At 36.6% G+C, this 15,038-nt stretch overlaps 1 protein-coding gene across 1 annotated transcript in view; it reads left to right on the top strand.

Moving 5' to 3' along the window:
• Nucleotides 1–4,945, top strand: part of LOC108359597 (uncharacterized) — a 65,712-nt gene extending 60,767 nt beyond the window's left edge. The window contains exons 3-4 of the mRNA XM_017611517.1: nt 4,487–4,606; nt 4,788–4,945. Of these exons, the coding sequence (XP_017467006.1) occupies nt 4,487–4,606; nt 4,788–4,813 (146 nt within the window). The 3' untranslated portion in view covers nt 4,814–4,945. The remainder of the gene's footprint in view (nt 1–4,486; nt 4,607–4,787) is intronic.
• Nucleotides 4,946–15,038: the final 10,093 nt, after the last annotated feature.

The raw sequence follows: 15,038 nt of genomic DNA, 5'->3' as shown, positions 1-15,038 counted from the left end.
TCAAATTTTAACCAGTGAAGTATTTACTAGTCCTTTACGAAAAATTGGCCGCCTTATTGCTGCAGGGCGCAAACTAATTCTCTGCTAGCGTCGCAACAGTTTGTTAGCTGCGCACACACGACTTGTATGTGAAAGCCGAGTAGCTTCCGGAGCTACTCCGGACTAGAGACTGTTTTATGAATACCAGAGTAACCGCTAGTCCCGACTTACCATTTTTAGAATTGTCTCTGCACTACTGCAAAGCGGCTGCAGAGTGGGACAGTTAAAACTTGCGGCATGGGAGCTTCGTTGTCATACAATTTTCTCACATTTAGCATGTGAAAGCTGAAATGTAACGCGCACTCCTCGTATAATAAGAAACTAGCCCCGCGAGAAGAGCTTATACTCTAACACCGTCAGCCGCGAGTTCAAATCGAGTTTTTGGATTTAAAAAATGTTTATACCTGAGCGCACTTGTGCACAAGGATATATTAACTTTGTTCACATAACGGTTGTTTGTAACAGCCAAAACGAATCGAGATGGAGATATATATAGATTTATACATAAATGCTCAGAATGAATAGAGAAGTCCATTAAGCCATGTCTGTCTGTCCATCTGTCCGCCCGTCTGTCCATCCGTCCGTGTACACGATAACTTGAGAAAAAATTTAGATATCTCAACGAAATTCCGTATGTAGGCTTCGCTTTACCCAAGGTAGGTTGGTATTGAAAATGGGCGAAATCGGACTGTAACCACGCCCACTTCCCATATAACGGTATTTTCGAAAAAATCAAAAACTACGATATTTCAGTAAATATTGGATACAAATTGTTGAAAATTAGGATGCGAAGTCGAATTTTGGTAGAAAATAGTATTATTATGAAATTTTTGGAAATAGGCGTTACCCAGCCCACTTATGATGAAATGCTGTATCTCAGTAGTCGGTACATAAATCCTTCTCAAACTCGGTACGAGCCTTGCCCAGGGCCTAGCTAAGAAATTAGTTGAAAATCTTTGAAATCGGGTAATAACCACGCCCGCCTCCGATATAACGGTAATTTATATAAACTACATGCATACATACTACAGTTAATTGAATCAAAATCAACCTTAACAATAACCACTTAGAACAAAATTAGATTGTTATACATTTTTGGATAATCTTATCTCTTATTCATCAATTTGTACCAAAATCGGTCCACTTAATAAGATTAGTACAGTGAAGAAAAGCGTTGAAAATTATTCAAATCGGACTAAAATTACACCCACTCCCCTTAAAACGGTAAATTTCAGACATCCTAGACTCCGATATTTTAATAACTGAGGACGCTAACTTACTCCAAGTTAATAAACAATAAAAAAGACAGCTATAGACTTTTAGGAATAGGGCGTGGCACCGCCCACTTTATGACTAAAAGGTGTATCCCGGAAACCATTTTATAGATTTCTACCAAACTTGGTTCAATTACTTCATAACCTCTAATTCAGCATATTATCGAAAAAATATGAAATCGTGAAAAACACCCTTGCTTATCATGCAAATGTAGTTTAGAGAAAGTTGAAACGACGATATTTGATACCTGCGCCGGGTATATCAAGTTCGGTTTCGCCCGAACTTATACTTCTTTACTTGTTATTGTTACGTATTTATCGATGGCGGTGTTTGAACGCTTTGCTGTGGAGATCACACATATCGCACACCTAGATGTAAAGTGAGCTAACTCAAAATCCCGAGAGGGAAATTTAATTGCTTGTGGATCGTACAGACTCAACGCAATTAGTACAAAAACGGGTATAACAGTAGTTTCTTAGTTAATGTATATAATCATGAAGAGAAAAAATAATTCTGTTAATTGGATGGAGTCCGTCCTATGAATTGATTTATGCAAAAATCGCCCAGAATTTTTTTTAGTTGATAGCACTTTAGATCTAGGTGTGCGATGTGTGCTTTCTTTTTAGTTGTACGCGTAATGAAAAAAGGAGTATTGATTGAGTGTCCAATAATTGCGGCCCACCGCATGCACATCTCTGGTATATATGTTAAGTTGGCATTTGAGGACCACTGAGTGGCTGAGAAAATGTCATGGCAACGATATACAAACAAACATATTTATAATTGTGGTCACTACGGTATATTTTGTAGCGATATTCTAAAATGGTCTTCATCATCTCACATCAATGCAGGAGACATTTAAGAACAATGACATAAAAAGTCAATTTTGGTACAAAAATAAGCCAGCCTCAGCTTCAACCTTCACCAGGACGAATAAACAAACAATGGAAAATTAAATTGTAATTTTTTGTACATGCTAAGTATTTACCCTTTTCACAATATATCCTTAAAACTTTTATATTTACGTTTAATATGAAATAAGATGACGGGCTAGCCAGTAAGGACACTTCCCTTCTTAATTCGCCATCCTGGAAGAGGTTGGACATGCCGTTCGTTGCCCGCTAGCTCAATATACAAGTATTCTTCTGTTAAGCAGGTGAAAAATGGACACAATTAGAAACCTGCAAGACCACAAAAATCATATGACCAGTATGGGGCTTTGAAAAGATCGAAGGAGCTCCTTGTGCTGTGGATATGAGAAATTTCCTTGGCTATGGAGCTGCTGGCGGGTCATCTCACTCTAGGGAGGCGCGTGGAGAGACTCAAGATACCATTCAATGACTTGTGAGTATCAGGTTCATAGATACTGGAACCTGAAGAGACCTGGGCGATATAGCGGGTATAAAGCTAAGGCGATTGCCCAAGTTTATCAATTCTACATACTGATTTTTATAAGAGGACTGGTTTATATTAGATCCATTTTTTGTAGGACAATTAAATTTTATTCGTGATTTTTCAACTAAATAATACTTTTTAATGCAACGCAAATACGATTTTCAAGTGCTTTCCAACTTCCAGTTCTACGAAAAATGATTCGTACCAAGTTTGCAATTAATTATTATGTTTCGTAATTTTTGACACTTCTTAGGGATTTTTGGGATTCTCGAGACTATATGGGGATTTTTGCGACCATTTCGTGATTTTCGAGACTGCTTCGTGATTCTCGGGACTTTGTCGGGATTTCAAGATTGCTTCGAGATTTTTAGGACTCTAGGGAATATATCGATTTCTTCGAGACCTGATATGCATATATATCGATAAATATACCACTAAATATATCGATTACAACATCGATACATATATCGCCAATAATAATTATATATATCGATAAATATATTGATAATATATGAATAAAAATAACGATAAATATATCGATAACAAAATCGATATAACGACTTCAAAATCGATAAATATATCGATATCAAGATCGACAGATACATAAAGCCAAGCTCTGGAATAGTCCCGAAAATCCGGAAGTAGTCTCAAAGATCCTGATATAGTCCCGAGAATCCCAAAATTCTCGAAAATTCCGAAATAGTCCGAAAAGCCCGAAATATAATAATCAATTAATAACTTGGTAAGCACCATTTTTTGGGGAACTGGAAATTGAAAAATACTTGAAGATCGTACGTATTTGCGTTGCTACTTTTCGACGCTAGTAATGAAATATGTTAGTCTCCCACGGTAATTCGATGTATAACAAAAATGTCTCTCTGTAGAATTCCTTGCATTCGATTGCGTTGTTAGAACTGCAATGGAAACAACACGGGTACTCGTACTTTCTGCTTCTTATTTTCGTCTGGAACATCAAGCATTTGAAAAGGCACCACAAAAACTTTTTAAAATACACCGGTTTGAAGAATATACACAAATATTTACTTTAGGCACTCATAGAAAGTAATTAAAATGTGCAAGGTGATTCCGATAGAACGTAAGTGATTTATTTTTAGATCATTTATTCCGCACACTTTTTATTTGATTTAGCGATTTATTACCCCAAAAAGCTATCGATACATATGTATATGTACCTACATACAAATACATTTATTATTGACAATATCGTGGTTTTACTACTCTGCGGGAACGCTAAAATGAAAAAAACGCCGAAACACATAAACTTCATTTTGAGTCGTAGGTTACGGATATGTACACCGTTTTTCTAGATCAGGTTATTTTCACAAGATATTTCTAATTTTGCATTGTGAATATAAAATATTCGAACTTTATCATGTAAGATGTTACTCATTTTGTGAATGTTTTGTAAAAGAACAGACTTTAATACAAATGAATATAACTTACCAAAAATCTGTTAATTTTTTAGTGTTTAGCCTCTTAAAATTTGATTTGTTTTCTCATAAAAATTTAAATATCTTGGGAAAATTACCTGATCCAGAAAACCAGATTCGTAACCTACGACTCAAAGTTTAATTCACGTTATTCGTCGTTTTTTTTTGTGTCATTTCAAAACTTGCGATTTTCCCCACAGTGTTATTTTTCTCAGCGTTCCGAAGTTTAAGACGAATATGAAATATTGTCTGAAGTTCTTTAAATATTGCTTGCTTTAAATGTTGCTTCTAGTAACGCTTCTCTGATTTTTGGTTTTTCTTCACAGTTCCACCGTCACTTAAGGCTGCCAATCAATTGCTAGGCGCACCCGTTGAACGTGAAATCAATATCGAATGCATTGTGAAAGTTTATCCGGAGCTGTTCGCTGGCTGGTATCACAATGAAGGTAATGCATCTGCACTTAAATTACTATTCGATTTGTTTGTAATACAAAAGAACAGCGGTAACAGTAGTACAAAAGTCGACGTCGTAATTGGCGTAATTGCCTGTCATTTCTCATCTAACTCGATGCCTTCCTCCATTTTTTCTCTATTTTTGTGACTTTTATCTTTACCCACAACGTGAAGTGATGTGGATGTCTGCGGATAGGTAACTTAAACCTGCACAGTAGCAACAAGTAGAAGCTATCGGATGCCATGATTAACTTGTACACGTGGCATCTCAACCTGACAAACCTTCATCTGTCTAAGGCCGAATTTGGCGCCTATACGACTACGACTATACGACTATACAACTATACTATACGACTACAAGGTTTGTATGTTTATATTTTTGTTTGTAAGGGGTGATTTTTTTGAGGTTAGGATTTTCATGCATTAGTATTTGACAGATCACGTGGGATTTCAGACATGGTGTCAAAGAGAAAGATGNTTTCCGAAGAAATTCGGGCTATTCCGGCCGAAATGCTCGAAAAAGTTGCCCAAAATTGGACTTTCCGAATGGACCACCTAAGACGCAGCCGCGGTCAACATTTAAATGAAATTATCTTCAAAAAGTAAATGTCATGGACCAATCTAACGTTTCAAATAAAGAACCGATGAGATTTTGCAAATTTTATGCGTTTTTTTTAAAAAAAAAGTTATCAAGCTCTTAAAAAATCACCCGTTATAATATCCAGAAGCGAACTTTGTGTCTTTGTCGCTGGTGGTAACCTGTGGCTCGCATGGAGGCATGGTAGGAGTTTTGAGTTGAGATGAATTGGGTCATAATACACTGGAATAGCTTTGGCGGCATAATTTTTTTTTATTTGTGTCTATTGTGGTTATTTGTGCATACATACATATTCATACCAGATGGCACCGAGTTATGCTTTCTTTGCCCATTATATTAGCGTGAAAATCAATTGGGATTTTGTGAATTGTGAACGCTGGTGCGGAAAAGTGAACCAATAGGGAGGCAGTTGGGCCGATTTTCAGTTTGTGTTATTCTTCTTATTTTGCTGACGTTGTAGTTCTTGGTAGTTAAACCCCCCCGAGCGCCTGACACTATAGTTTTATGTCGTTCATCGGTCCCATCCATTCAACGCTTTCGCCATTGTTCTAAATTAGCAAAGAGTGCATCAGTAGATGCGGCAGGTCTGGATTGAGATACACCTATCGGTAAGGATATGAGAACGTGTGTGTGACAAGTGAATATTGCAGTTCCATTTATATTTACTTACACATATGTACGAAAGTATACACTAAGTCCACATTGAAGTACACCGAAAAGCGTTCGGAAATAAATTCACACCCAGATCGGCGGTTAGCTGGAAACCAGTTGGTTCATATTCCGCCATGAGGCAAAGAAACTGATTCACAATTCTATATTAAAATGATAAAACTAGTTTAATGCTTCTAGTGCTGAAGGGATTTTCATTTCACTCGTCGACAAACAAACAAACGGGCAAACTAAATTACAAATGCAATCGAACATTTTTTGATGCACATACCTATCTACTTTTTGCAAACCTCTGCGTCGGAAACTACGAAACATTGGAACAATGGCATAGAACACCCTTTCTCCTTACCGAAAATCGGTTTCACTGATTGCCTTGTCCCTCTAGATGTAAAAAAGAATTTAATTTAAACGAAATGTGCGTAGATTCGATTTTATTGCCATTTTCCTATTCACAATGCGGGTGGCGGTGCTCTAAATTGAATTCAAAGCCAGGTGTGCAAGCGGCAAGCTACTTTATCTTTAGTATTAGGAAGCAGACTGCTGCTATTGTCCTGTCTCCTTTGCAAAAACCATAGAGTATCTATGAATATGTTGAAAAGTGCAATATTTTCTAGAAGTTATGATTTATATTGGGTAACGCAACGTGCAATTGGTAGCCCTATAAAAGATTTTGACTGCAATTGCTGGATTAATTGTATGATGATGCAATTGCTGGATTAATTGTATGATAACAGACAAAATATGCCATTTCGTGCACCACCTGCATATCCGAAATTTGCACTAAGAAGTTTAGTTTAGGAATTCGATATACGTATCGGGTATAAGTTTTAAAGAGGTCTGTTTTTTTTTGGAAGTGTCTTTGAAAGACTTGCCGAGCAAAGCTCTCTCTTACGACGATAAAACCAAGAATACTGCTGACTATCTGCGTAAATAACATCACTATCTTTCCTAGTAACGCTAGATTGGGAACCTCACCCTTGGATACAATTGGAAATCTGTGTTCTATACCATGTAGTCCGCTGATCTATTTGCTGTCGGAATTTTGCTTAAGATTGAGCTATGCCCAAAGGTATTCATTTTGCACAACCCCGAACCGCTGACAGAAAGATTTTATTTCAGACTAAAAGTCTTAATTTGAGTACCTTTTTCCTAGTTGTAAACCGTAACAACTAACCGCTTTCACTACTATTTCGCTCACCTTCTCCGTCGATACCCCCGGGTCATACTCTACTAACTTCCCCTAAAAAGACACTCATTTCGGCTTTCCTGATTCCGAAGCAAACCTTGCTGGTGACCTTTACCAGGTTGTACCATGGGCAGAGGAGTTTCTTGGCTTTTCAATCTTTGGGAGCTCCCAATAGTATACTTCTGGTATCTGTTTGTTTTGTAGCTTTATACACCGCAGCAACTTTTTGCCTCATGTGGTTGTTCTTTGGAGTGCAACAGTCCCACAGTCACTGCCAGGTTGCATTTTTTGCCTCGTTGCTTCTTCATTGCACTTCATCGCCCACATGGAGTTAATTTTACAGCACCCCGTTTCCATTTTCAATGCATTCGAGCGCAAAGTTCAAAACTTGGCTTGCTGTGTGACTATTTTAGATAATAAATGCCTTACGTTACCAAGTATGATGTGGATATACTGTAATATACCGATTTTTCATCAAAATCTGCAAAGGAAGTTTTTTCATGATTATTCGAGAGGTTCTGAGCAATATGGAAATATTGGATAAAGCAAAACTGTGGATGATAAGAGGTTTATCTCAAATGCTTATGTAATTCGCAACAAAGATTTTTACAAGGGTGGTTTTAACTTGCAACATACGTATCTTAACCCATTTACGCCCAAACAAAAACGGTTGGAATTTTATATATGTGATCATAAAAGCCATTTTAAAAAAACTAAGGAACTAAAATTAACGAAAAAAGCTCAAAAGTTAACTTTTGGGAGTGTACTTTTTTTAGTACAGCGGGCATTTATATGTGTTAATTTTTAAAATATTACTTGGCAGGGCATAACGTTCTTTTGCATCCTGTACATTGCCATATTATAACCTTATGACACAAAACACAGCTTAGGCAACTAGCCTGGGTTATGTCCGTTATGCCTTGAGTTTGGATCTGCTACAATAGAACCGGATGGGTAGCTTTATTCGAACAATGTGTCTTCTAATAGCTAATTGGTCGAAAATAATCTTCGCTCGACAAAACATGTCGACTCCACCGGTTATATATACTCATATCAAGCATGTGCGTGGAGATTCATAACCCACCACCATTTCTTACTACGAATATAAACACCTCACATATATCCAAGATGATCCCAAGAGCTTCCAATGATTTTTCCACAAGATATGTCAAAGACTTAGTAATAACCTTCATAACTTGCTATCACCCAGTTTTAGCAGCAAAATATAATCGAAATGTTAAGAAATAAATATATGTGCGGTTCTAGAAAATTGCTTCAGAAACTACCTGACGTTTTTGACAAAAACTCTGAATCATCATGTCACACATAGGCCAGATTTTTAACATTTTATCGTTATACGTAATTGCAAGACTATTCTCACCTACGAGAAAACTTCTCTTTTCAAATATACATATTATTTTAAGTCTATAACCATGCTCGGAATGTCGGAAATAGGTGTCCAAAACTTCGAAAAATCGTTACGGCTGTTCTCAAGCTTTCGAACAGAAAAAACCGGCTTTCAAAAAAATTTTATATATTAGTATAGATGTCCCGTTGTACTAAAAAAACGACAGCTAAAGAAATAGCTGTATAAATCCATCAAATAACAAAGCCTTATACTCACTGTTAATAATTTTATTAATTTACTCTTTTTCTACTCATAATAGCAGATATTTTAGGGCAAAGTGCAATAATTCAAAAAAAAAAAATAATCACAGCTGTTCATGTGGATCAAATCTAATGTGAAAAGTCGATTTGTAAGTGTCCAAATCCGGTATCCCCAGTTATACCTATTTATCTTCTATTCTATCTGAAGTGAAATTAATACCAGTAGGTGAAAACTTATTAAAGCAATTTCGTTTTAATAATAATAGTAAACGTTTATATAGTACATAGAGCGCAAATGGGTTAAAGCGCTTAGCGGAAGACGGGGCCTCCCCATATGAGTATTTAACTACAGTTTCTCTAATACTGTTCATTTCTATGGTCCTCTGCATTAACGACACAATACAAAACTCAAAAAATAAAATCTTCTACTACTGTAAGTAGTAAGCATTACTTCAGTAAGTAGTACGGCTTAGTCATGGATTAGACAAGTATGTGAAACATGAGCTACTGAACTGTATTAAGAATTTTTTTTTTTAATTTTGAGTTGTGTAGTTATTGCAGAGAACCATCGATTTATACAACCAGATATTCACATATTTACTGTCTCGTTTGCTTTCTCATAACAAGTGTTTTTTGCTCTCTTTACAGGTACCAAAGCACAACGTTAGTGATGTCATCGATGGCGACGAAAAATCGCAGCAACCGTCATTGCCCCGGCTCATATCCCCAGCGCAAGGGCGCGCATACATTTCAGCGCCCAGCGATTGCAATTCGCTGCAAATGCAGCTCATTCAAATTATCTTTGCTTAAACTAACGGGTGATTTTTTAAGAGCTTGATACCTTTTTTTTTAAAAAAAACGCATAAAATTTGCAAAATCTCATCGGTTCTTTATTTGAAACGTTAGATTGGTCCATGACATTTACTTTTTGAAGATAATTTCATTTAAATGTTGACCGCGGCTGCGTCTTAGGTGGTCCATTCGGAAAGTCCAATTTTGGGCAACTTTTTCGAGCATTTCGGCCGGAATAGCCCGAATTTCTTCGGAAATGTTGTCTTCCAAAGCTGGAATAGTTGCTGGCTTATTTCTGTAGANTGCCCACCGCCGCACACACAGCGGCGACACTACAAAGAAAATGGCTCAAGCGATTGCATTGAAAACTTGCAATTATATCAGAAAAGTGTAAGAGAAATGCGGAACCTGGTATTGCAGAACAAGAAATAATTTTGCTAATATTGGACTTTGTCATAGAGAAATATTTACCAAAGACAAGAGACTACAAAAAAACATGAATTTGATTTTTTCCGGTGTTATTCTAATTTACTCATATATTTTTTCTAAATTTTTACCTCCCTTTTATTAGCTCGGGATGTAACTATGTAATATTGATGCGCCTAAAAGATGCAGCAATTTTATTCTCAAGTTACATACCTGACGACAGTACGAATGGAAATTATAATAGCTAGGTTTTAGTTTTTTAAACTATAAATTTATTAAATTTAACTCAAAAACTAAGAATAAACAAAGTTCTTAGAAAATGGTACGAATGTATATGGAATTTATTTATAATGGAACTTCTTTGAAAATAAAGGTAAGTTAAAGTGTATAGCGTATACTATATACTGGCTTAAAGACCATTCGTTAATTTCGCTGAAGGAGTTTCAATTCAAGAGCAGAAATCTGTGATACACTTAATTTATTAAAAATATGAAAATCATTTCCTTAAATCTTAGCTTGTTTGTTGATAGCTTATGCCCTCATGCAACAGTCTGAGCGCCGCCCTCCGCTAATCAATTTAACCCTCAAATGCCTTATTTTTCTATTGTGTTAAAAAAAATATTTAAAACAAATTTTTGGAATAAATTAATGAATCTGATGTCGCTTTTTTTATTAAACTTTGAGTTTACCTAATATAGGTGAAAATACCTGCCTTCTGGCGGACATTGTATCTTGATAATTACAAGTTCCTTTATTTTTGTATGTTTTTTCCTTTGTTTTCGTAAGCTTTGAATTACATATAGACCGGTATTTTCCTTCTTTTCAATAAATCGTACAAATAAAAAGAAAAAGATAAATAAATCAAAGTATTTGTTTGCTATTTGATAGCCTTATTACGCATGGCCACTGGTGCCTAAATTCTGGCCTAGTAGCCATGGCTACCAGTATCGTACTTTGACGTTTAAGCAAACACAAATCCCTTTTTAAAATTATATTTTTTATTTAAATGCGTACGTTTGGGAAAAATACCCTTGTCTCAACGGGAGGCGGAGGTGATTCGAACTCGAACCCCCGCCAATCTGCCATTGAGCATGACATCTGTGTGCATATCTCGCTATTAACCAACGAATGTACAGCAGTTTTGAGCATTAGTGACCACAAAGCGCGTGGCTATGAAGCCACACAAGCACACACGCTTGACTAACAATATAGTATTTCAGCAAGTCATGTACTGGGTACCAATGTTACCATATTCACAGTTTTAACTGCAAATCACGTTTCTTAGACAAACTTACAGCCGCACTCAGAGTCGATTAATGATTCGGAACGGCATTTAAAAAACATTAAAGTTAAGAAGGAAAAATCTTTAATTAACTTTTTAACGAAAGATTTTGAAACTTTTTGTTTTAATTTCGATTGCTGTAGCAGGGGCAATGGCCCATTGAGAAGAGCACTTTCGTGCCACTCGAAAGATCCGAGTTCAATCCTCCTTATATTTATATATTTATTTAGTTTTTAAAGTGATTAAGAGGCAATAGAGATGCAAGGTTACCTTTTGAATATGAAGTAGTCAGCTACATTCCAAACATACGGGTAAGAGACCTTGACATTCTAAAATTCCCATCGTTTTGAAGGTACCAGTTTTTTTGTGTTGAACATTCAGTATTTTTCTTGAAAAATCACAGTTTTTTGAAGGTAAAATCTGGCAACACTGGTAGGTACGCACTGTCGGTGGTTTTCTACTGACACTAGATAAGAATTGTGATAAATCTGTGGTAGTTAATTTAAATCTACTTATCAATCAGTATAATCCCAGCTGAAGTCCTATTTCAGCTACTTTTACAGTGAGTCGTGAATAAGGCATCCAATCCCGGACCATTTTGTGATTCCCGGGATTTCGGGATCTTAAATTGGTAATCCTGGGATCCCGAGATATTTCGGGATATTATTACCATTAATTAAAATATGCTAACAAATTAGTCTTGCAGTCTTTCTTTAGTGGGAGTAATAGAAATAAAAATAAATTTGTGTTTTTAAGAAAAAAATATAAATATCTTTATTTTATATCAGTTTAAAAAGCTAATTACAAACTGAATAAACTAAAAACTACAAACTTGAAATTCACTCATATTGCAGTCGAAGTCACTTTAACAGTAGAACTTTTTTAAGTTGATTTGCATAGTAAAAACCAGTAAATTTGGGATTTAAAATTACACCATCCTAATCCTTGGTTAATTCTCTATAAAAAACATGTTACAAAAATTTGGTGTTTTTTTAAGAACTATTTAATTTTTTTTATGTGGTGGTTTATTTTGTGAGAGTCAACAATGAGGTCCTTACGATGAACAGAACCCGAGATATAACAATTTGAAGAAGTACATGATTATTTAGTCAGAATAACGGAAAAATCCAAAATCTGACAGATCATATGTATATCCGAAGAAAAAAGGAAAAATATGAAGCCAATCGAAATTGTGACACCAAATTTGGTGTCCGGTATGAAAAAGAATGCCTCATCCATGATTTGGAATCCGATATATGCGTCTCATTCCCTAAGAATTGAAAGAGTGCAGAGAAGTTTAATTCGGTTTGCTCTGCAACCGCTTCATTTTAATGAGCCGGTTCCGTCTTACGCTACTCGATGTATGATTATTAACGTTAAGTCTCTTGCTAGTAGAAGATCCATCCATTCCCTAATGTTCATATATGATATTATCAGGGGCTCCATTGATTCTCCTGGACTTCTGGGGCTAATATGCTTCAATACACCTAATAGAAAGTTACGGTCTCATCTACCATTTCATGTTAAAGTTGCTAAATCTAAATATTATGATTTCGCCCCCGTTATTAGGGCTCTAAATGAATATAATAATATCTTTAATAAACTTGATCTTGATTTTTCGATGCCCACATCTTTGTTTGAGTCTAGGATCCTATCTCATTATTTTTAATCCTCCTTTTTGTTTTAGTTTCTAACCTGTAGTATTAAGACAATTTTTCTATTCTAGTCTGTAAGGTTTTTGTAATCATAGACTTAAATAAATGAAATGAAATGAAATGAAATATGTATGATACATACATATATTATAACACAGAATGATAGTAGTATTAGAATTGTAATATATTATTTGATTATTTGTAGGGTTGCANTCGATGCCCACATCTTTGTTTGAGTCTAGGATCCTATCTCATTATTTTTAATCCTCCTTTTTGTTTTAGTTTCTAACCTGTAGTATTAAGACAATTTTTCTATTCTAGTCTGTAAGGTTTTTGTAATCATAGACTTAAATAAATGAAATGAAATGAAATGAAATATGTATGATACATACATATATTATAACACAGAATGATAGTAGTATTAGAATTGTAATATATTATTTGATTATTTGTAGGGTTGCATTTTTATGCCATTACACCGTCTGAATGTCATTTTATTTTAATTTGGTAGAAAATTTAATTATATTTTGGGATCCCGGCATCCCGAGGGCTTGATCCCGGTATTTCGGGACTTCAAAAAGGGCTGAGGACTCCCGGGATTCGGGAACCCGAATCCCGGTACTAGATGCCTTAGTCGTGAGTGTGTAAAGGCACATTTGTATTGCACTAACTTATTTTAATTGTAGCCACTTCAAAATTAACCAGCAGTGCAATTCGCTAGAATTAAATTAAAACAAGTATTGTTCTTTTAGAGTAGTAAGGGGCTCCGATGCCTGTACGCACATTTTGCCCATAGTCCTTGTGGGCAGCAATAATGGGCATTACATACTCTTACATTTGTACATATGTATGTAAATACATATGTATGTACTCAAAAATTAAATATACGTATTTAAAAAAGCTACTGGTATTAAAATTAATATGGGTATAAAAAAAAGTAAATTAGAATATTTAAAAAAATAATTTAAATTTGTGGTTTAATCAATGATTAAGTTAGGTTATTGTGGCGAGCACGAAGACACATGTTGGCTGAAAACCCCCATTAAGATAAGATTGGCGGAGGCAATTTATTACCTTCCCCTCATAAACGAAAGCACCGATAGCACTTTATATAGCATTCACTTAGATCAGTACTTGTTAAAGAATTGGTTGCGCGTCCTGGCCCGGGCGGGACAGTGCCAGAGGGTATTCTCACTTTTTTCCATTATTATTTACCCCATCTATTAATCTGAGAGAGGGGCGTTCGAGCCGAGCAAAAGCATTCTATTGCTTTCGTCAGATGCAGGAGCGCGCTGCTAGAGCCTCAAGGCTGCTCTTTTGTACTGGCGTTTCATTCGGATGTCCTTGGTAGACATCCGTCTTCTCGCTTGCAGCGGCGTACGAATTTCACGCATCTCGCGAGAGCTTCCCACTTGTCTGCACTGGAGATCATTACCCCAATTATGTTCTTCGGGGTTATGCCTTCGTATCTTTATTCCAACATTCTGCGCGAGGTCAAGAAGTGCTCGCAAGTGAAGAATGTATGGTGTACGTTATCTTCGACGTTTCCACAGTAGTGACAGAACGGTGAGTCTACCCTGCCCATTCTGTGAAGATATTCTCGGAAGTAACCATGACCGGTGAGGAATTGCGTCAAGTACAAATCGACTTCCCCGTGCGGTATTTTCAACCATGTTTGAAGGTCGGCTATCAGGGTCTGCGTCCATTGACCTTTTGTGCTCGCGTTCCAGTTTTGTTGCCACTGCTGGATTAGTTGCTCGCGTTGCCTTGCCGCGGCAGCTGCTCGGCCTATCTCGTAGGAAAGTAGCTCAATTGGCATGACGCCAGAAATAACTAGAACCGCGTCCGCGGACACTGTACGGTATGCAGAAGCAATGCGTAGTGCCCCTCTGCGCTGTACCGAAGANCAAGTACAAATCGACTTCCCCGTGCGGTATTTTCAACCATGTTTGAAGGTCGGCTATCAGGGTCTGCGTCCATTGACCTTTTGTGCTCGCGTTCCAGTTTTGTTGCCACTGCTGGATTAGTTGCTCGCGTTGCCTTGCCGCGGCAGCTGCTCGGCCTATCTCGTAGGAAAGTAGCTCAATTGGCATGACGCCAGAAATAACTAGAACCGCGTCCGCGAACATTGTACGGTATACAGAAGCAATGCGTAGTGCCCCTCTGCGCTGGACCGAAGAAATTTGAATCCGGTATTTTTTTACTTTCA

The sequence above is a fragment of the Rhagoletis zephyria genome, unplaced genomic scaffold, assembly GCF_001687245.7.
Source record: "Rhagoletis zephyria isolate East Lansing unplaced genomic scaffold, Rhagoletis_zephyria_1.1 Rzeph_scaffold_00417, whole genome shotgun sequence".
NCBI lineage: Eukaryota > Metazoa > Arthropoda > Insecta > Diptera > Tephritidae > Rhagoletis > Rhagoletis zephyria.
The sequence above is the reverse complement of the archived record's forward strand: the minus strand, read 5'-3'. Positions and strand labels throughout refer to the sequence as shown.